Here is a 22,851-nt window from a genome sequence, read left to right as displayed (position 1 = left end):
TAAATTGATCAGTTATCTGCAGTCAACGACTGACCCCACGATTATACATAAATTATTCCATCGTACAATAATTGTATCCTGTGACACTTTGGAGGGCGTGGCTTTGGAGCTCTGATCCAATCGTGTTTAGCACGTGACCTCGTGCGGGAGGACAAACCCAGAGAGTCCTCGTGTGTCGTGGGATAAAGGGTGTCCGGGGTTGGTGAGTGCGCGTCTGCGCTGCGAGAACTGCGCTAATTTGTCCTTCCCACTCACCCCGGAGATTGTACCTGGAAAAGGGTGAAAGCTGCCGAAGGGTTGTCCCTCACCCTGACGGAGGCGCAAGACCATTCCTCGTGCACTGCAGAACGTCCCCGCGCACTTCTCTCTTTCCGACTCGCACTTCGGCGGGAAACTGGCGCGATGGGGGACATCGGAGACAAGACCAAAAGTAAGGCTTTATATATACACATCATGCTATTGACGTGCCACAGGTCAAGTCGTCCACTTTTTTGTGTGCCATTTTACAAAAATATAATCCCTGAAATGAAGACCATCTAAGGTCCATTTCAGGATTTTAAAATACATGGATGCCAAAGGAATAGTGCCACCCTCTGCCCAAAATTGTGGGTTGAATCACGATGCGGACAGCACGGCGTGAAGCATAAAAGCGGTAAAGTCACATCTACATAAGTCGGACGATATGCCACGCAGGTTTCATCAAACCACCCGGACACTAAGAACTTAATGGATGGACAGGTGTGCGGACGGGACAGAAACGATCATGCCAAGACTCCTTAAAAGAAGTAGGTCCAAACGTGAAAACGACAACAACATTAACTAGTAAGACTGACTGCCCATTCCAAATCATAATTGTTTTATTTCCACCACACGCACGGCGGTAGCGTAATATATATATTATATAAATGTTTATATATTTATAATTTATATATATATATATTTATATTTATATATATTTATATATTTATATATTTATATATTTATACTTATATAAACGTATATATATATATATAATAAAATTGCAAAGGTAAAGAACTTAAGGGCTTTTGGGTCAATAAGGAACGTTTTTTTTTTTTCTATTTATTACGCAAAAAGCTATTTATTCACATTTTTGTCTTTCCACTAAGCACTTCTCGTTTTCTTCTACATAATTTTTGTAGATGTTGTCTCTACTCTGACAACGTACATACGGTGAGAGCAAACTGCTTGGTGTACATTTTACCCGCACATCACAGAAGTGTCCAACATTTTTGTCTCCTCGTGACGATTGTTCAGATATTTCGTTGTTTCGCTCGCTTACTATACATAAAAACGGAGCAACCTTGGTAGTCTTCTCCAAGTTATATAATTTGTCTAATTATAACGTCATATTAGCTGCCTATCTTTCTTGGAGCTTTTGTATTCGTTGAAATTGCCTTTACGATATGTGTATATATATATATATATATAAATATAATATAATTTTTTTGATGTACAGAGCGTTAATGGTGCCAAAGTAGTTTCTTGGCAAGAGTTCAGTTATACGTGGGTGGTTTGCTATTGCCTTCCCAGCGTTGCTTGTCTGTGTTTTATCATTTTAAATGCTGAGTGCCAAGCAAATAAGCAGCACGTACCATTTTAAAAGTCTTCGCTATGACTCGGACGGGGTTGGAACCACCGATTGAGTCTTGTTTTATATCAATGCAAGTGGTTAGATTTGTTAAATTAATATTTATTTGGTTGTGGATGGCAGACGACTTTGATCACTGCAGGCCAATTAATATTTCATCTCCATGAAAACAGTAGATATTGTCAATGAACACACCTGGAGTAAAGGGAAATATGTGGCTTGGTGGTGTGACGTCATCGCTGTGGCTTCCATTGTCGCTCTGAGTTTGAATAAATCAACGAAAGTGCGTTTTGGTTTCCTCGGGTCTCGTTCAAGTATCTTTTAGACAAACTTCTTGTCTAGTAATCTGGAAATCGATGTGCAGAATATATACCAATACCTGTACTTTAATTTATTGTGTGAAAGTGACCTTTCCATCACTCTCAAAGTTCTCTATCAGGATGTATATCAATAACGAAGAGTCAAATTAATAAGCAGGTAACTTTGGAAGTGACAGAGATTATGTTTATTGATATATAAGATGCAGTTAAGTATGTATTTAAAAACCAGGTGCTTTCCCCTGTGTTCCAGCAGTTTGGGATGGGGGAGAGCTTGGTTATGGTGGTGTTTATACACTGCAGGTGCTTTAAATAACTGTGTGTTCAAAAGTTATGGAAAAGTTTAACCCTGCAGGATGTTTGTTTTCTGTTTATGTTTTTATTTGGCCTTTTATTTTTGGTTTCTGTTTTTTTTTTTTTTTTGTCTGTCTGTTTAGCTTAATTGAGCACGATCATCTGAAGCTTCCGAAAATTATTTCCGAAGCCATTGCAGTCTCTGGTGCAGAGAGCCAGCAAATGTTTGATTTGCACAGGTGGTCTTTAAGTTTTTGCTGAATGCATGGAGCGGATTTCGAATTTGAGCTGTAGATCGATGCGACAATCACTTTATCATACAAAGAGCTCATTCAATGGTGTCATAAGTACATATATTTTGGGACAAGGAGCATACACGCATGGTGTGTGTACTTTGGATGTTATCTCCATTTGCGGGTTTCAGGAAGTGGAACGGAGTCCTCCCATTATCCAAAGTATCCACCTCCTCTTCGGTAAGGGAATACGGTCCACGGACCAAGCTGATCAACTTTTTCAGAGTTTTGTTCCATGGGCTCTTTTCAGGATCGTCACCAAACACCGGATTGCCTCTAGTTGTAGTTCATTTGTGGTAATAGTCCTGGGGATGGTTTTTTAAATATCAGCGAGATTCTTCTTCATCATACCTGTTGCTCCAATTATCACTGGTACAATCTCGATGCTCTTCAGCTTCCAGGATCTCTTGACCTCATTTTTAAGGTTGTGGTATTTGGTCATTTTCTTGATTTCTGCGCTGTTTAGTCCAAAATCGCTGGGTACTGATGTCTCAATCAGCATTGCTGTCTTTTCCTTTTTGTTCCTGAGTACAATGCTCGAAAGGATGACAGGCTGAGTCAACCCACCTGGTGTTAATTCAAAGGCTGACGGGATTATCTCAGGACGCTACGTTCTGAAGCCAACCACCTTAACCGTTAAGCTAACAATAGACATACATACTAGTATATATACATATGTTTTATACATTTTTATATACTGTGATCTGGGAGTTAACCAGGGCCTGTTTCGATCCGTGGGCATGCTTATTGTACTTGGTGTGTTGAGTTTCACCATCTTGTGTGCAGGGAGGAGGAGGACGGCAGTGTGTGCTGGTTGTGGCCTGCCCATCCGGGATCGTTACCTGCTACGTGTTGCCCCCGACCTGGAATGGCACGCCGCGTGCCTCCGGTGCGCCACCTGTGCCACCCCGCTCGAGACGGCTGCCTCATGCTTCGTCCGTGATGGGAAAACATTCTGTCGCCGCGACTACGCCAGGTACATGCGTCATAAAAGCAACGAAAACTAAACCACATCTAGGCGAAGGTTTCCCAAAATGGGACAAATGTACCGTTAATTTTCCAAACAATGTTTAATTTGGTAGAAATTTAAAGGAGCAGTCTTGAGAAAGGAACTTAAAAATATATAATGAACTTTAATGCTTCTTGAAAAATCCTCCCTACACTTATTGCGATTGTTAAAGAAAAAATACAATTTCTTGTTTCCAGCAACCTGCTAATCGTGATGTAGGATCCAATCGATAGTGGATACATTATATCAGCTGTATCGCCAATGATACGATATGTTTACGATGCCGACTTGTATTACCAGTTAACATATTATAATTCCTCTCTAAATCATTTATTTGTACTATACCCTTCTCATTATAGCCATGATCCTTTACCCGCACAAATAACGTGATTTCAGAAATGGCAGCGATTAATATTCAATGATAAATCTGGTCCTAGAACTCCCGCCCTTTGCCCTCTGCATTTGTCGACCCATTCGTGAAGCTTGAATATTATAAATAATCAAATCTATGAGGTTTCTCTTACCATTAATCTTTTTTAATGGCGTTGTTTGTCCAACTGCAAAAGTCTTATCTACAGTCATATAGAGCAATTTCTGTGTCTAACCTTAGCGTAAATGCGTAAATGCGTAAAAATGTGTGAGCGTAAATCGGATGTAAATTTTATTTTTAACGTCACCTAATCAGTGGAACTTTAATCACGCAATACATTTATTTATTTATTTCTACGTAGTCGAGGATCGTGGAAGAGCTAGCACGCTCAACGGATCAGGACGTAACAGACAAAAACAAGACGCAAAACACGTGTGCATGGAGAAGGAAACTCCAAGGAGGAAAAACTGGAAATTAGGAGGGATTTAGGTGGGGTTACGGGGGTTGACGAGGGTAGAAAAGATCATGGTTTTTGATTTGGGACAATGTGAGATGGCAGTGAACAGCTGTTTTGAAGACCTGGATATATATATATATATATATATATATATATATATATATATATATATATATATATATATATTGTCTTGACAGTGATATTGCCTTGTTTATATTTATTGAGATATTGTGCTAAATATATAACCGACTGTCGCTAAAACCCAATACATTGATTGATAAACGGGTTAAAAGGAAAATATGGCCATTTCATGTGAAATATTCCCATTTATGGGCAAGGGTTCAGAATTCATGACTATCGATGTATTCGTGTTGTATTGACTTTGTTTGTTACCTCCGCCACCAAAGGTCGATGGAGGTTGTTTTCACCCCTATCTGTTTGTCTGTCTGTATGTCAATTGCCTACAGATCCCAATTTTAAACTGATCTTCAGGAAACTTCACAAAATGGTAGAGTTGGTCATAAGAAAGAAGTCTTTTGATTTTGAGGTCAAAAGGTCAACATAGACCAAAGGTCAACAACTTAAGGTGGAATTTCTAAAATCCTCAATTTTCATCCGATTGCCTCTATTTGAAGAGGATTTGCATATCGGATCACTGAATTCAACCACCAATTATTTTTGAGGTCAACATAGACCAAAAGGTCAACATAGGCCAAAGGTTAACAACTTATTCTATGGATTTGGCAAGTATCGTACTATGCATGACATATTTCTTGTTTGTTTGCTTGTCTCTCTGTCTGTGAACAAAATATCTCAAAAAGTTGTGGATGGATTCGGACGAAACTTGGTGGACAGGTTGGGTGTGTGACAGACAAAGCCGACTTAATTCGATTTTGGTGAAGATCCGCATACGAGAATAATTTTTCATTTTTTAAGTAATTCTTCACCACATTGAGTGATAGGGCCGAAAAGACCATGTAACATGATATTTCAAAAAGTTGTGCACGATTTTTGACAAAAAGTGGTGGATGAGTTGGGTAAGTAACAAGAACAAGCCGATTCGATTTTAGTTCAGGTCCGAATCCAGATATGACCTATCAGTGGGATACAAAACGTGAACTGTTCAGCCTGGTGAATTTATGCTCTCTACCAAGTACCTTTCTAGTTTGAAATACTTACTTTCTATGGGGGTGTAATACTGTTTGACTTTAAGCTGGTATAAAACAGTACTTAAACCTGAATGGTGAGGTTAAACCATTGTGTCGTCTTGCTATACACTATGGTTGACCACTGTAAGCATGTGGTGTAGCATAGAAATAGAAAGGTATTTATAATGGGGGTGGTTTCGTTAAAAGGTTCAAGTGGTTGTAAAACTACTTCCAAAAAAATTATGTAACCTTGCTATTTCATTATATTTCTGGCAGTGACCTTTTATGTTTGACCACTAGCTCACTGGTCATCCCTATGCATGATAAATCTTTCCTTTAGTATTCATAAACACCAAGAGGTGTTGAAGGCAGAATTTTAAATATTCATTTTGGACAAGTGTTCTGCCTTATTGGAAGATTTGTTGGGCAAAAACAAAAAACTCAGCTTAAAATGCATTAATCTGGCTGTCTTTATGTGCACACAGTCGAGGCTCATAGAAGAGCTAGTACTAGGACACCAAACAGATCAGGACACAACAGGACAAATGGAACAGCAGATAGAAGGGAGAAACACCAACAGCAGAGATGAAGGCCAAGATAGGGGGAGACTTGGACAAACAATGGATGAGGGAAGGAATGGGGGCAGGAGAGGATGCATGCGGTGGACAAGATGTATACAGAACGAAACTCTCAGGAGGGAAAACTGGAAATTTGGAAGGAGGGTAACAAGGGTAGAAAAGATCATGGTTTTGGATTGCGGAGGATCTGAGATGGTGGTGAACAGCTGTATTGAAGATCTGCAGGGAAGAATGAGATTTAAGTCTTGCTATGTCATTGTGCACAACAAATGTGGAAGATCAAACTCGTGCAACGGAACTCTTAAATTACACAAACTATTACACAAGCCTCTCAATAATACTACGACTACGACTACTTCCACTACTACTACTACTGCCCCAATTGGTCCCACTTTTTGGGTTTGGTTGCAGATGTTTTTGTCCGGGTTGTTCACGAACCAGTTGGCCAGGTGTGATGCTTAACTCCACCAGATTTGGACAGCAATTTGTAATTTGTTCAGGTTTCCAGGCATAACTCACCCATCTTTAGCAAATACACAATGGGGTCTTTAACGTGCACCAGATAATGCTAGCAGAGGGAACATTCAGCTTAAAATCCATGGGATGGCATACTTTGTGATGCACCACCCTCCCTGTAAACGCAAGCATGTTCATATTGCTGTTTTGATAAGGTGATGACATTAATGATGCTCTTTGTGTGTGTTTGGAGCAGTTTGTTTGGGATCAAATGCACAAAATGCAAGGCGGCGTTTGGACGGAATGAGCTGGCAATGCGTGCGCGTTCCCACGCATACCACGTGGGCTGTTTTCGCTGTGAGGCATGTGCACGGCCTCTCATACCTGGTGACGAGTTTGCCTTGCGGGATGGTGGCCTGTTCTGCAGGGCTGACCAACACTTGGCCACAGCTCCGGGAGCTTCTCCCAGTCCGCCGCATTCGCTCACAGGTACGACACCTGTGTGCAACATATGGAGGGGTTTGTGAGGAGAACCTGGTGGTATTTAGGCAATGCAAGTAAACATGGAGATGGATTTCAGAAGTTTTCTAACTCCATTAAAAAGTAATAGAAGGACATGCAATGATAAGTGACATAGGTATTTCACATCTGGTTTTTTTTTTGGTTTTTTTTTGTATACAAGATCGAGGCTCGTGAAAGAGCGAACATTAATCACACAGAAAGACAAACAGACACATAAAACCCATTAATCACCCATTGGTTCACAATTGTTCGCCACGATTGACGGTTTAGTTGAAGAAAGTGCAACGTTTCAGCCACAGAGTATCTCTCATCAAGAACTAACACTGTTGGCCCCCATTATAATCAGGACCATTTGTCATGCCGCTGCCTTTATTATCTCTCGTGTGTGTGTGTGTGTGTGTGTTTGTGTGTGTGTGCTGGTTGTTATCTCCATACGTGAGTTTCAAAAAATGGAACGAAAAGAGGTCTCAAAGTGTCCACCTCCGTTAGCATGTGTGTGTACAAGCAGAGTCGGCGTCAGAACAAATCTAATCGGGGGGCATTAGGGTAACCGCGGGGGGGGGCACAAACTGCCATTCGAGAACTCAATCTATGATGTAAATAATAAGCACCGCACGAACACCGCCAAGCACTGCCTAACTTGCCAATGCTAACTGTACGTGATGCGCGCGCTTATCTTGACGTAATGACAACAAATCAAACCAGTAGGTCATAGGTCAAACACCAGACCAATGAGCCAGACCACCAGACCAAACACCAGACCAATACTTCCTCAAATGTGACCTTCTGCAAATATGACCAACAGGGTGTGTTTTTTCTTTTCTTATTTTTGTTTTTTTTCCATTTCATTTAGCGAAAATGGTTTCACTTTTAATATGATAAATGTAAATTAATTCATAAAACGCAAAGTTTGGCGCCAAAAGGCTTGGCCTGCAGGTGGGTGGGGGGTGGGGGGGCACAAGAACTCATTTGGGGGGGCATGGCCCGCGAATGCCCCCCCATGACGCCGACCCTGTGTACAAGTGTTGTAATCTGGCAGATGGGATGATATATATATATATATATATATATATATAGTTTCATTTGTAGGGGGTAGAGATACCATAGACCAGAGTATAGAGTGCATACATTAGCATGCTCCATATGTCATGATGAAGAAGAAGAACCACATTGTAATAAGTAGGGAATTTGTATTAGCCCGGATGTCGTGTAAGGTGTATCTTCGTCCCCATTACGAGGAGTGGGGTATGTTAATTAGCTTAGGCATTATGGGTAATTCTCCCTTCTATGTCGTTACCTCTGTAATTTATTTCCTACTAGCAACGGTACCCGCCATATGGGAGGGGCTTCAATTGGGAGGCCCAAACGAAAACGTAAAATATCAGAAATTGAAGGCTTTTTTTTATTTTAAACGATTCATATAAACATCCATTAAATCATATCACACGCAAATCATCAAAATCTAAACAGTACCCAACTCTTACTATAATTCACCAAATGTCCCACAGTGATAGATACACGATGATCGTGATGATCGTGATCGTGACTCGTGATCGATAATCGTGTTCACAATCGCTATGTCGTATGTACTCCCAATACATGTTTCCTTCAGTTGAAATGGGTTAGAATTCTCTAAAGCAGGGATTCAACCTGTGTCCTTATAAAAGGTCTTTGTCCGAGGTCACCGAGTTTGATCGGTGCAGCTGTGCAGCGACCGATGCAGCCGTTTGTGCGGCACCCGGGAAAATAACATCGTTACAATGAAAACATCGTCACAATGAACGTTATGCGAACGCGAATGTTATGCGGGAGTCCAAACCTGAGAATGCTGGAGACTAAAGCTGAAATTGGGAAAACTAAATAGCCTATTTTACTCCTGGGGATCACAGGATTTTCCACCCAAAATATCGTTGCGATCGGTTCAGCAGTTTTTACGGTACTTTCGAATGGACAGACGGACGGACATTTGGTGAATTATAGTAAGACGTCCCTTTTGGCACCACACCATAGACACGAGCCAAAATCACCCATTAAACAGCTCACTAATAATAAAACCTACCGGAAGCCAGGACATTGAGCGCTGCCGCTGATGACATTGACTTTGGAAGCGCACAGGACGGGCGGACCGAGGGCCACGCCGGGAAGGGCAGTGATTGGTTGGGGTTTTGATTGGCACAAGCCCGGGGTAAAATGGGACTTGCTGATAGGAGTAGGGAAGGACTGTTAGGAAGCGACTCGCTGATTGGCGAAGCACCCCAGATGACGTCAAAGCCTGGGTGATAAAAGAACGTGCTAGCGGACATTTTTCGCTCTTCTTCTTGGCTTTTCACTCTAGAGGACATTTTGCTCTCTTCTCCTTGGCTCCTCGCTCTGACTGAATTCCCTCTTGCGCTTTCTCTCGCCTGGACCTCATACGAACGGTGACATTTTTCTCTCGGGCTCAAGGGAGCGATCATGAACGGCCGTGTTGCAGATCTTGCTGGTGGTCGTGAGGAGGAAGAGCCGCGGCTTTCCAAGCAAAAGCGACGGGTGGACAAGCACTGCTGGCTCGCTGCAGCGCGACGAGGCCCGGAGTGAGAGTGACACACAGTGAGGCCTGGTTCCCACCAACGAATGTGCGGTTCCCACCAAGGCCCCGGACGATATCCACGATTACTGCCGAGACCCCATGAGCCAATTTGGAGCTAAGGCCACTAAATAACCACACACATTTATTTTCAGTTATCCTTCCCTTTCGTCTGTTTTCAAGTCTGTTGTGGGGATGTCCCAACTTAGGAATTTAGTTTATCGCACATTTTCTTTGTACCGGCATTTATTTAAATAAATCTGTTATTTTGCACATTTTAAATCCATTTGCATTTGAGTTATTTTTTTAATGTGTGGAGACGCTGAGTGGAAGCCGTTCAGGTAAGGCTCTGGTTTCTCCCCCTCCCTCTTGCTTCCCTACGCGTATTCTCCACCATTTGAACTGAACGCCTCGGAGTAACAGCTCATTTGGTCATCCGTGCTACCCTAAGGTGTTCACCAAGGGTAATATATATATGGGCCGAAACGGGGTGATGCTGAGGACCTCGACTGAGGACTCGGCCAGTGAGGCACACTTGTGACCAGGTGTGTTTTGAAATTATGTTTGTGCTGGTGCTACCAGTGACTCCCAGGAAAGACGGTGGCGACCAGGAATAGGCTGGTGACGCTGGAGAGACAGCATCGGGGGCAGGTGGCCTTATAAGCCATTTTGCCAAGCTGCATGGTTTGGATTGTGTGGCACCCATAACTTACAGTGTTGGTAAAAAATAGAGAACACCCCAAGGGCTCTCCGGGAGGTGGGGCGGAAGGCGGAAGATGGGCCCAAATGGACAGATAAAACGGATAAAGACCCCCATACTGATTTTGACAAGCGAGAACAGATTGTGGATGCAAGTCTGGTAAGGTGCCAGTGTAGATGCGAGTTCGGATCCATCAGAGGGTTGAGGATCCATCAGGCCCAGAAAGTGTGCGGTAGTGATAGTGTGTGAGATATTGGTCTATGGTGTGATGGTGTGTGTGAGGAGGCATGGCAAGTTCGAGAGAAGTGTGGGTGTGGACGTGAGTTTGAGTCGGTGAGAGTGTTGCATATCTATCAGAGCCGGATGGGTTGTGTGCGTAAGGTGGGTGAGGAGGAGGTAAAGCAACGCAGTGCCTTTGAAAAGGGGACACGTAAGATGACCGGGAGAAACAGACAGGTAGCAAGCCACAGTGTTTTATGTCCTGGGGTTGTACTGTACTTCAGCAGGGAAAGGAAGTGAGTATGAGAGTGAAATGGCCAGGTATGGGAGAAAGAGGAGTATGGGAGAGAATGGATGGAGTGGTGTGTGGGGCGCTTCAGTGGTTGAAAGGAAGGGTGGAAGATAGATTGAGAAAGATGAATGAGATTGTGTTTGAGTATGCGTGTGTCACGTTTGGAGTGAAAGAGTGTGTAGAGAGGGGTGAGAAGGAGGCACGTTTGAGCAGAAGGCAGAGGGAGATCCATGAGTTGAGGAGCTTGAATGGATGATGGAAGACGGCAGTGGAGGGAGAGAGGAATGGGCTTGAGGTGTTGACAAAGCAGATGAGGGTGAGGTTGGTGAAGTTGAAGAGAGTGGAAAAGATGAAGAGGCGAAGAAAGGAGCGGCAGAGGAATAGAAAGAGGTTCTTTGAGAATCATTTTCGGTTTATAGTAAGGGCATTTTATGAGATATTTCACAAATCTGTTAACTAAATTGTTACCAAAAAATTTCTTCACCAATATGTTTGTAAAGGTGTGTAATAACATGTGTTAAAATGTTGAAGGTCAACTCCCGTGGGAAACCCAGAAAAAAAGCTGTTGAATTCGGGTACCGAAAAATTATTTTCGAGAATTTTAATTTTTTAAAATCGGCCCTTAAGTAACTTATGAGGGGTCAAATAAGGGTTTTTTATGATTCTGAGTTGATTGTTAACATTTATATTTTCACTTTTACATTTACACACAAAGTAGCTTTTATTTCACATACATATATAATACTCAAGAGTTATTTCTCATTCACAATGTCAGAAGTTTCAACAGTCATTGTCTATGTCTTCTTCAGACTCAACAACATCATGACTGCAGTTTCTGCATGTAATGCCATTACAGACTCCACAGGCCGAGATGCACGTGACCCCATTCTTCTTGCAGCTGCATCGCCGGTTGCTGCAATCTCCATGACAATTACAGCTCGTGAACTGCAATAGCTCCTCAGGAGCCGTGGGGTCCAGTGTTGGAACTGGCTCATACCCATGCACACCTATTGTCCATCCATAGTCACTGGGGTTCAGAGACATGCTCTGTAGAAGGATCCAGTCCCGGGTCTGCAGGTAGGCATGGAGTGAATGCTGTGCAGCTGCACCCTCTGTTGGAGGTAGAGTCTCTGGTTTGATCACTCCTGCCACTGCCTTCCTTGAGAACATGTTGTACCGAATTTCACCCAATGTCATTAGCATGGATTCTCTTCATCCAGCCATTCCAGTTGGAGTGTGGGAACTCAGGATCGTTGGCTTTGATCACCCACCCCGCTGCCCAGAGTGTGTCACCTGGAGTGAGGAGTGGCTGATCATGAGCCACGGAGGAGGAAAGCTCAGCGAGGGGGAGAAACATGATTGCGTTCGTTCCTATCTGTTTCCTGTTCGTAAATGGAATAATCTTTACTTCAGTTCCTCTCAGGATCTTAGCTTTGTCGAGTGCCTTCAACTTCACCCGGGGGAAAGCTGCTGTTGTCTGTGGATCTGGTAAAGGTGGTGCCGGAGAGGTGACTTCGATCCAACCCATTGAGTGAAAGGGAGTGTTTCCGTGAATAGAGACAATGTTTAAATCTATATTGTCTCCAACAAACTGAGTGACTGCATTGTTTGTTTCCCCAACCTCCATAAAGACCACCTGATCATTACTTGACAATTCACTTTCACTGGCTGGCACTTTGGCTGTCATCACTGATTGATCCTCAAGCGCAGCATCAACCGCAACCTCATCATTGATCTGTTCATCGGTTTCCTCCACAATGGTGTCAAGAGTGCCAGAAGTATCTGGAACATCATCTCCACTCCTACTATTAAGGAAGCAGTATTTGTAGTTTTGTGTCTCCGTGTAAGACTCAGTGTATCCCAGCCGGTGGAACTTGTTGAGCATCCATTTTGACCCAAATCTATGATCAAGTTGTATGGCAAGCCCCATTTGGTGTGGCAATACTCCAGACCGAGGTCGACAGGCCTTAATAAAATTCTGCCCCCAAACGGCAACTCTTTCGTCTGTCTTGACAATCGGTCTCAAGAACATCTGAAGGCTTGCAGGAACAAGTGTCAGCTGACTATCGATGTCAGTCATACTGTGTGTGGTGGGGTATGACTTTGGACCTAAATCAATCAAGGCAATATCATTGGATATGAACTTGAGTGCCGTCTTTATGATCTGAGTCTTCTCATCTCCATTGGCAAGATTAGCATGATGCCCTCGCAGAATATTGTCGGTGCCATCTTTGAGACAGAGTACATCTGCCCTTCTTTCCTGTGTTGTGAAATACAAGGTGTCTTCGTATTTCTCTAGAAGTTTTATCTTTAGCCAATGCTTTGAATAAGAAAGGCTCTTCTCTGGTGACTGATCAAACTCCTGCAGCTTTTCATGGACTTGGTCCATGTTCATTACCCCATGCTCTAATTCTGAGTCTAACCATTCGCAGAATTCAATAAAAACTGCCTCTCGCTCCTCATCAATACTCCTCTGTCCTCTCTTCCTTTTTCCTTCCTCATCAGTCTTGGACAAACTGTCACCTCTCGCAAACATAAGTTTGCATCGCAAATGGTACAGTGTTTCTTCTGCTACTAAGTCGTTGATCCCTTCCAGGCGTCCAGTGACTTCAGTGCCCCAGTCATCCCCGCGACACCGTGCTGTCTTCAGCAAGTTTGCCTTCAGTGTATCTGCAGTCAAATTATCTGGCACTCTGTATTTCTTTCTAGCTTGTGCTGGATTATTTTTGTAGAGCTGGGCTGGTTGGTTGCAAAGAATGCATACATCCTTATACAGGAGGTCAACTGACTGTGATCTTCTAGAACTGCAGCCAGTTGATGAACTGAACTCACAAGTAGTGCGTCTTCTCTTCAACTTTGATGACTCTTTCTCTGCCTTTGATGCTTGAGCTGACTTCTTGGTGGTTGCAACAAAGTTGTTGTACAGATCATTTTTACACTTCTGGTGGTACCTCAGTTTTCCTTCCTTTTGAGCCTCCTTCATACGTTCCACAACAGTAACATTTTCGACAGTTTCTGCTTGTTTCAATAAAGTTGAGTATCCCTTTGGAGTTGCCTGTATGAGCCTTTCAGCTGGTGTATCCGAGCGTGCACAGATGAAGCAATTGGGCACAGGTGGAGTAACGTCTTCATCCATATTGCTAGACTCCATGTCCTGCAAAGTAGAAAATGAGATACATTTAGAAATTATTTTTTCACAAAGGAGTGTCTGTGGTGAAATATAAATGTTAACAATCAACTCAGAATCATGAAAAACCCTTATTTGACCCCTCATAAGTTACTTAAGGGCCGATTAAAAAAAAAAAAAATTCTCGAAAATAATTTTTCGGTACCCGAATTCAACAGCTTTTTTTCTGGGTTTCCCACGGGAGTTGACCTTCAACATTTTAACACATGTTATTACACAACTTTACAAACATATTGGTGAAGAAATTTTTTGGTAACAATTTAGTTAACAGATTTTCATATGTTTCCCTTACTATTATGAAGGATCTGTTGGAGCAGTCTCGATCTGGTGTACTGAAGGTACCGAAGGAAGAGTTGGAAGGTCACCTGTGTGTCACGTATGCAGACACAAGGAGGAACGAAGTAGTGGAGGACATCGAAGGCTTGGTGAGACCGACAGAGTCAGGTGTTCCATTTGATTTGTCAGAGCCAAAGATGTCTGAGGTTGAGGCAGTTTTGAGGAAGGCACAGGTGGCATGGCTCCAGGACCAAGTGGAGTGCCATACAAGGTGTTTAAGAGTTGTGAAGGCATCAGGCAGTATCTGTGGAAGGTTCTGAAGGTGGTATGGAGGCAAGGAGTGGTGCCCAGTCAATGGAGTAGGGTGGAAGGAGTTTATATTCCAAAGCAGGAGGAGGCTGTGACACTTGAGCAGTTTAGACCAATACCATTGCTCGATGTAGATGGGAAGATATTGATGGGTGTCTTTGTAGCACGGCTCTCAGGCTTCATCAGAGAGAATGGTTTTGTGGATGGTTCTGTGCAGAGGGCGGGAATACCAGGATCACCAGGCTGCATTGAACACTCGGCAATGGTCTGGCAAGTGTGACAGGAGGCAAAGAGGCAAACGAAGGATGTTGCGGTGGTATGGCTGGATTTGGAGAATGCATATGGGTCAGTGCCGCATGCCTTCATCAGGTATGCCATGGATTTCTTTTGGGTGCCACGGAGATTTAGGGATATTTTTATGGCATATTATGATCAGTTTGGGATGTGGTTTTCGACACAGTCCTATGTAACAGAGTGGCGGAAGTTGGAAGTGGGGATCCCGATGGGATGTACCATCTCCCCTATTTTGTTTGTGCTGGTTATGGAGTTGTTGATACGTGCGGTGAGTGGACATGGGAAAGAAGTGGAACTAGCCCCTGGCCAGAGTTTGCCAGCGATGTTTGCATTCATGGATGACCGGACAGTTGTCCAACAGTCAGCTGATGCAGCAGTAGACGTACTGGGATGACTGGAAAGTTTGATGCGGTGGGCAAGAATGGGATTTAAAGCATGAAAGTCGAGGAGTGTGGTGGTGAGACGAGGAGTGGTGGATAACATGCACAGGTTTGAGCTGGGAGGGGAGGTGGTTCCATCATTGACAGAGGCCCCTGTGAAGAGTTTGGGAAGATGGTATACAGTGGAGTTGAATGATGTGGGACGGGTGGCGGATGTGACGAACAAGCTTTTGAGAGGTTTGAAGAGGATTGATGGATGTAGTTTGCCAGGTAAGTTGAAGGTATGGTGTTTGAAGTTTGGATTGATGCCACGAGTATTTGGGCCATTGATGATGTATGATATTGCGATTAGGCATGTGGAGAGGATGGAGGTTGTGGTGAGCGGGTTTGTGAGGAGGTGGTTGGGAGTGCCACGCTGTTTCACGAACATTGCCTTTTATGGTCAGGGTGGAAAACTCCTGTTTCCCTTGACATCATTAACCGAGGAGTTTAAGGTGGTGAGGGTGCGGGAGTTCATGATGTTGCGGGATTCGAGGGATTCAGTGGTAAAGAATGCTCTCCCAGAGAAGAAGGGAAGTCGAAAGTGGAATGCAAGAGCAGAGGTGGATGAGATGTAGGAGCGGTTGCAACAGGAGGAGGTCGTGGGGATGGTACAGCACGTGAAGCATGGCTTGGGGTGGATGAAGCATGAGCAATGGGGAAAGGCATGTGTGAAAGAGAGGAGGAAGATGGTTGAGAGGAGGAGGGGAGAGGAGGGGAGACATGTGATAGCAGTCGGACAGGCACAGCAAGGTGCTTGGACGCAGTGGGAAGGTGTGCAGGTGAGGACATTGAAGTGGCAAGATATTTGGAGGATGGAGCTGATATTGTTGAGTTTCCTGTTGCGGGCAACGTATGATGTGCTTCCATCACCAGTAAACTTGAGATCGTGGGGGTTGTTGCAGGAGGAGAGATGTTCTTTGTGTGGAGGTTGGGGAACGGTGCAGCATGCACTGAGTGCATGCTCAGTAGCATTGGCAGCAGAAAGATACAAGTGGTGGTATGATCAGGTGCTGATGGTGTCAGTGCAGATGGTGCAACAAGAGGTGCTGACATCGAGAGAGAGAGAATAGTGGAGAAGGAGACCGATGGGAAGAGGTGTTGTTTGTCAAAGAGGGCCAAGTGGTAAGAGTTGGAAAGAGGAGGAGGTGGAAAGCAAGAGAGCTGGCAGATGCTTGTGATTGGCAGGTGGTGGCAGACCTAAAGCCACAATTGGTATTCCCAGAGGAGATCTGTGTGACAAGGTTGCGGCCTGACATTGTCATCTGGTCAGGTGCAACAAGACAGGTCATCTTAGGGGAATTGTCTGTACCAGGGGAAGAGAACATGGAGGAGGTGCAAGAGAGGAAAGTACATTGAGCTGGAGGCAGAGTGTCGGGAGAAGGTTTGGCGAGTTTCTTGTCAACCATTTGAGTTGGGGTGTAGAGGGTATATTGGCAATTCCTTTTCTGCATTTCTTGCTCGGCATGGAGTGTGTGGGACAGAAAGATGGAGGATGTGTGAGAAAGTGGCCCAGGTTGCCTTGAAAGGCTCATTTTGGATATGGAGGAAGTTTATGGAGGCATGTCGAACGGTGTAGGTTGAGGTTGTAGGTGGTTGTCCATTTCAGCCTAAAGGGGTAGTGACTGAGCGTGGAAGAGAAATGGAGATGTGTGAAGTGTGTGTGTGTGTGTGTGTGTGCGTTTGTGTATGTGTTGCATGAGCGGGTGTGTGTGTTGCATGAGTGGGTGTGTGTGTTGCACGAGTGGGTGTGTTGCACGAGTGTGTGTTGCACGAGTGGGTGTGTGTGTTGCACGAGTGAGTGTGTGTGTTGCACGAGTGGGGGTGTGTGTTGCATGAGTGGGTGTGTGTGTTGCACGAGTGGGTGTGTTTGTTGCAGGAGTGGGTGTGTGTGTTGCACGAGTGGGTGTGTGTGTTGCACGTGTGTGTGTGTGTGTGTGTGTGTGTGTTGCACTAGTGGGTGTGTGTATTGCACGAGTGTGTGTGTTGCACGAGTGGGTGTGTGTGTTGCACGAGTGGGTGTGTGTGCAGCAGGAGTGGGTGTAGTTTTGCATGAATGTGTTCTTGTTTGAGTGGTGCATATTGTAAGGGAAGGTGGTCAGTTGTTATTTTTTTGTTTTTTTGGGGTGTGTGTGTGAGTGAGTGGATGAGGGGCTGTGGATTCTGGAATGGATAATAATAATAATAATAATTCATTTATTTTGTATAGCGCTTTTCAAGAAGCCCAAAGGCGCTTTGACAGAGTGCAAAACATAATGCATAACAATACATGAAAACAACAATTGCAAAAAGACAAGAATCAAAAGGGAAATATTTAAAGCAAAAGGAGGGAGAAGGAGAAGAGATAGTCAGGGGTTAAATGCTGTGGGTTGAATGTTGAATGCAGTGTTGAACAGGTGGGTCTTTAGTGATGTTTTGAATGTGGTGAGTGAGGAGGAGTCTCTGATGGTGTGAGGTAGTGAGTTCCAGAGGGTGGGAGCAGCGATGGAGAAGGCCCTGTCCCCCCAGGATCTGAATTTGGTCCGGATGGGGGGGGGGGGGGGTCAGGAGGTTGGTACCAGCAGAGCGGAGGTTGCGGGTGGGAGTGTGTCTGGAGAGGAGGTCAGTCAGGTAGGATGGGGCCAGGTTATGGAGGGCTTTGTATGTCAAGAGGAGGATTTTGTACTGGATTCTCTGGGGGATGGGGAGCCAGTGAAGCTTGTAAAGGACGGGGGTGATGTGGTCACGGGTCCGGGAATGGGTGAGTCGACGGGCAGCGGAGTTCTGAATGTATTGGAGTTTATTGGTGATTTTTTAGGGTGAACCATAGAGGAGGCTGTTGCAGTAGTCTGGCAAAATGGAGGCAGTTTTGTTGTTGTCGTCTGTGTTCTCTCTGGCTGAGGGTGGGGGTATGAATGCAGCCAGGTGTAGCGGCTGCATGTGGAGGTGTATGTGCCCCTGCTGGCCCACCTTAGCTGATCATATCGAGGTTGAAGAGCCGAAACGGGATGATGCTGGGGACCTCTACTGAGGACCCGGTCAGTGAAGCACACTTGTGACCAGGTGTGTTTTGAAATTATATTTATATAGATATATATATATATATATATATACAGTCATGTGAAAAAGTAAGTACACCCCATGTAAAGTTTTGACTTTTTCGAAATATTTCAACATACAGCTATTTGATCTTCATTTCAACAATATTGATAGATAAAGGTGATATAATATAACAAATATCATGAAACATTTACATTTTGTAGTCCATTGTATCTATCTATAATTCCAGTAATCTCTGTGTGTGTGTGTTTGTCTGTGTGTATGTCTGTGTGTCTGTGACCGCTGTTTCTCGACAACCACGGGTCCGATATACTTTAACCTTGCCAGGTATATTGCTGGGGACCTGAGGATGTGCCTTTTCAAGGTTTCATATTAATCGGAGAAGTAGTTACCGAGCTATGTCCAAAAAACGATTCAACCAATCAGAGAGCAGCGAGCTATCACGTGTGCCGAACGTGCCGAACAGACTCTGCCTCGGACGGCACATTTGAGAGCGTATTCATTTATTTCACGTTGGCAAACTATGTTGGCGTTAAACTATGTTTTAAAAATAATTAAAACTAATTTGCGATTCATCGTAACTGCGATATGCGACCTTCCGGACAGTCAAATGAGGACGTCACTTCCGGACTTACGGATAGTCATAGTGACGACGTACTGATGCTGAACGTGGCGAGCAGACGCTGTAAGGTACGATCGATTGTAGTACACGTTTATAATAACTCTGCCGATACAGGCCCGATTAACTGCAGCGCCATCCGAGCTGCGGCGTCGGGACGATACATTCATTGTACGGTCACATCACGCACTTACGGGCGCGCCCATGGGCCCATGGGCACGCCCATGCATGCATGGGCGAAGACATTTTTTTTTTTTTTTTTGGCAAGGAACGGGCACCCACATACGGGCACGTCCTAGTAATTTAAATAAACATAAATGCAAATTTTGCTTGTGGAAAAAGTAAGTACACCCTTGGCTCGAATAGGTGGTATTGCCCCCTTTGGCAGAAACAACCTCAAGTAGGTGTTTCTTATAAATGTCTACCAGTCTCTGACATCGACTGGGAGAAATTTTTGCCCACTCCTCCATGCAGAATTATTTCAGCTGTGCGATGTTTGAGGGGTTTCTTGCATGCACAGCTCGTTTCAAATCCCCCCACAACATCTCGATGGGAGTTAGATCCGGGTTTTTGACTTGGCCATTCCAGAACCCTCCATTTCTTTCTTTTCAGCCATTCCTTGGTGGATTTACTGGTATGTTTATTTAGGGTCATTGTCATGATGCAAGGTCCACCTTCGGTTGAGCTTCAACTTTCTGACAGATGGCCTCACATTATCCTCAAGCACCATCTGGTACAATGAAGAATTCATAGTGGATTCTATGATGGTGAGCTTCCCAGGCCCTGATGCAGCAAAGCTGCCCCAAACCATAATATTTCCGACACCATGCTTTACAGTTGGTATCAGGTTCTTGTGGTCAAATGCTGTCTTTGGTTTTTTCCAAACATGTCTTCTGGTACTGTGGCCAAATAGCTCTACCTTTGACTCATCTGTCCGGAGCACGTTTTTGCAGAAGTGCTGGTCTTTGCCTAGGTGTTCATTGGCAAACTTTAGTCTTTCCCTGATGTTCTTTCTGGACAGCAAAGGTTTCTTCTTGGCACACCTCCCATGTAGATCAAATTTGTGCAGCCTCTTTCTAATGGTAGACTCATGCACTTTGACATCAACAGTGGCAATAGCTACTTGTAGGTCCCTTGATGACATTCTGGGGTTCTTAGAGACTTCTTTCAGCATCTTGCGGTCTGCTCTCAGGCTGAACTTGCTGGGACGGCCTGGCCTGAACACGATGGCAGTTGTTTGGAATCTTCTCCACTTGTCGATGATCTTCCAGACAGTCGAATGATTGATTTCAAATTGTTTGGAGATCTTTTTAAATCCCTTCCCAGACTCGTAGGCATCCATAACCTTCTTTCTGAAGGCTTCAGAGAGCTCTTTTGATCTAGGCATGGGGACGCCGCACACTTCAACAACAAAGAGCAAACCAAACTAAATGTCCGAGGTTTAAATACGACAGGTTCCTCCAAGATCCTCTCTAACGATGTTCTAATCATTTGCACCTGAACTGGTGCACCTGATTCTAATATTAGGTTTTTGAAGTAGAGATAAATGTAGGGGTGTACTTACTTTTTCCACATGCAAAATTTGCATTTATGTTCATTTAAATTAAACAATGGACTACAAAATGTAAATGTTTCATGATATTTGTTATATTATGTCACCTTTATCTGTCAATATTGTTGAAATGAAGATCAAATAGCTGTATGTTGAAATATGTTGAAAAAGTCAAAACTTTACATGGGGTGTACTTACTTTTTCACATGACTGTGTGTGTATATATGTCGGAATGGGACTTAGAACTTGGGACTCAGAGGACTCAGAGAAGGAGCAACGGATATATTTATTAGAACTCGTTTACACAAGCTTGCGGAAAACAGAATGTCGCATGAAGCTCACAAAAATGACCAACACTACAACAAGATGCGCTGAAAAGGTTTGATCAGGGCTTCAATATATATAAGAAAGATAGGGGTGTGGTTTAACATCAGAACAGGAGACAAAGGGTGGGCTCACATGGCCCCTACCTAAGTCCCTGTTTGTTCAATTAGTTTAAGGCAGTCCGAGGCCACTCAAGGGCCAATATCATAATCATTGAAGCTTGAAGGGAAATCATTGAGGTTTGAAGGGAAATCATTGAGGTTTGAAGGGAAAGAAAGAGATAAGGAGTAAAGCTGTCATCAAGACGGATGTTGAGAATATGGAGGAGTATAGCAACGTATAGCAACAATGCAACTATGGCGAGGCCACAGTATGAGAACAAACTCTGGATTCCAATAGGTAAAGAGATCAAGCCATTACAAGGCATGTAATCACATAAAGTATATAATGCTTCAAAGGCATTTCAAACAACAAAGTAATGTAACAAAGAGTCCTTTGGTGGGAAAGTATGTTGGGAGTGATCAGTCATACTGCAGCCAACATACAGGAAATTAGCAGAGGCCAGAAAGATAGCAAAGTGCAACCAAGGCCGAAGTATGGAGGAGGGGGATTGTGCCAACACAGGGCAAAGGTTTGTAAAGCATTTAACTTACTTTAAGAGTACAGCCAGCTTTCAAAGACATGGAAAGAATATAAGTATCAAAAGGATACAATAAACAATCAAACCCAACGTATAATTGGTTATACTTGGTCAAATGTAAAGACAACATCAAGGGGGAGGGGCTCATGCCCTACATACCGCCCTTTTGGATCTAAGATACAACGTTATCTATGAGCCAATCAAAGGCCTTTATTTCAAACAAAGCAGGAACAAAAGCAAATTAGAAAAGTCATTCGACATATCACGCAAAGGCAGCCCGGTGAGCATGTAGTGCCCAAAGCACTCCACATCGCACCCAGCAGGATGATTCGCATCTGTATGTGAGTATGCAATGTAAGTCCGTAAAGACAGGGTGATCAAATAGCATGTAAAATCCTCCAAGAGTAGTGAAATAGGCAGTGTAAAAGGTTCACTAAGCATACCACGCGAATGCAGCCCAGTGAGCATGTCCCGCACCCAAAGTACCACACATCACACTCAGCAGGATGATCCGCGGGTATGTGGGTGTATGTGGGTGTACGATGTGAGTCAGGTGTATGTGGGTGTATGATGTGAGACCGTAGAGGCATGAAGATCGAATAGCGTGTCAAATCCACAACGAAGACCTCTGGTTCGGCCGGGGTCCACACCCAGGAGGATCTCCCGACCCACCCTTGGTCCACAGAGGTGCGGCCGGGACTCCCCCCCCCCCCCCTCCCGACTGGAGCTCGCCCAAGCTTTTTCCAGGCGCAATCCTTGTAGATCTTCAGCGCTCAATCGATATTCATGTTCATGAGGCCTCTTATATGCTGGTGATCTGGGGAAGACACAACGACATCAGTATCAGGTGGCTTAAACCTATGGCCAAAAAATAAAGCATAACGGTCCAAAGGAGGGAGAGAAACTTCCTTTGGGTCAAAGTCGAAGTCGTCCGAGGCGATGCTGCTTCCACCGTCATTATCCATGGACGAATCTTCAAGACAATCAGATTCGGAACTCAGAGTATCTCCAATGTTGAGTTCCTCACCATCCAGGCCCGGGTTTGCAGTTGGGTCCGGAGTTGGGTCGAAATCCAGAGTTGGGTCAGTGACGTTTGAACCACTGTGAGCTTGTGAGACATAAAGAGGCAAGGCCTGCATTGAGACATAAACATCAGTCGGGGACCCTTGCAAGTGGCCCACATCATCATCGGAATCATCATCAGTACCATTATTCTCAGGTGGCTTAGGCCTGCGGCGTAGGCGGCCAGCCACAGTCATAGCCTTACACATCGAGAAAAAACGAGAGGTCTCCCTTAGGTACTCGTTGGCGTCTGCATGCGACATGTTGGGGTCCAGAGTAATCGGCGTCCTGGCAGCCTGA

General features: G+C 44.2%; 1 protein-coding gene across 1 annotated transcript in view; it reads left to right on the top strand.

Annotated features, from left to right (window-relative positions):
• The first annotated feature begins 402 nt into the window (after positions 1-402).
• The window catches only part of LOC137418944 (insulin gene enhancer protein ISL-1-like), a 123,317-nt gene continuing 100,868 nt past the window's right edge, over positions 403-22,851 (top strand). The window contains exons 1-4 of the mRNA XM_078782173.1: positions 403-430; positions 3,300-3,489; positions 6,788-7,033; positions 21,735-21,769. Of these exons, the coding sequence (XP_078638299.1) occupies positions 403-430; positions 3,300-3,489; positions 6,788-7,033; positions 21,735-21,769 (499 nt within the window). The remainder of the gene's footprint in view (positions 431-3,299; positions 3,490-6,787; positions 7,034-21,734; positions 21,770-22,851) is intronic.

This window comes from Myxine glutinosa, chromosome 7 (genome assembly GCF_964187855.1).
Source record: "Myxine glutinosa chromosome 7, kmMyxGlut1.1, whole genome shotgun sequence".
Lineage (NCBI taxonomy): Eukaryota > Metazoa > Chordata > Myxini > Myxiniformes > Myxinidae > Myxine > Myxine glutinosa.
This window is presented reverse-complemented; position numbering and strand designations above follow the sequence as displayed.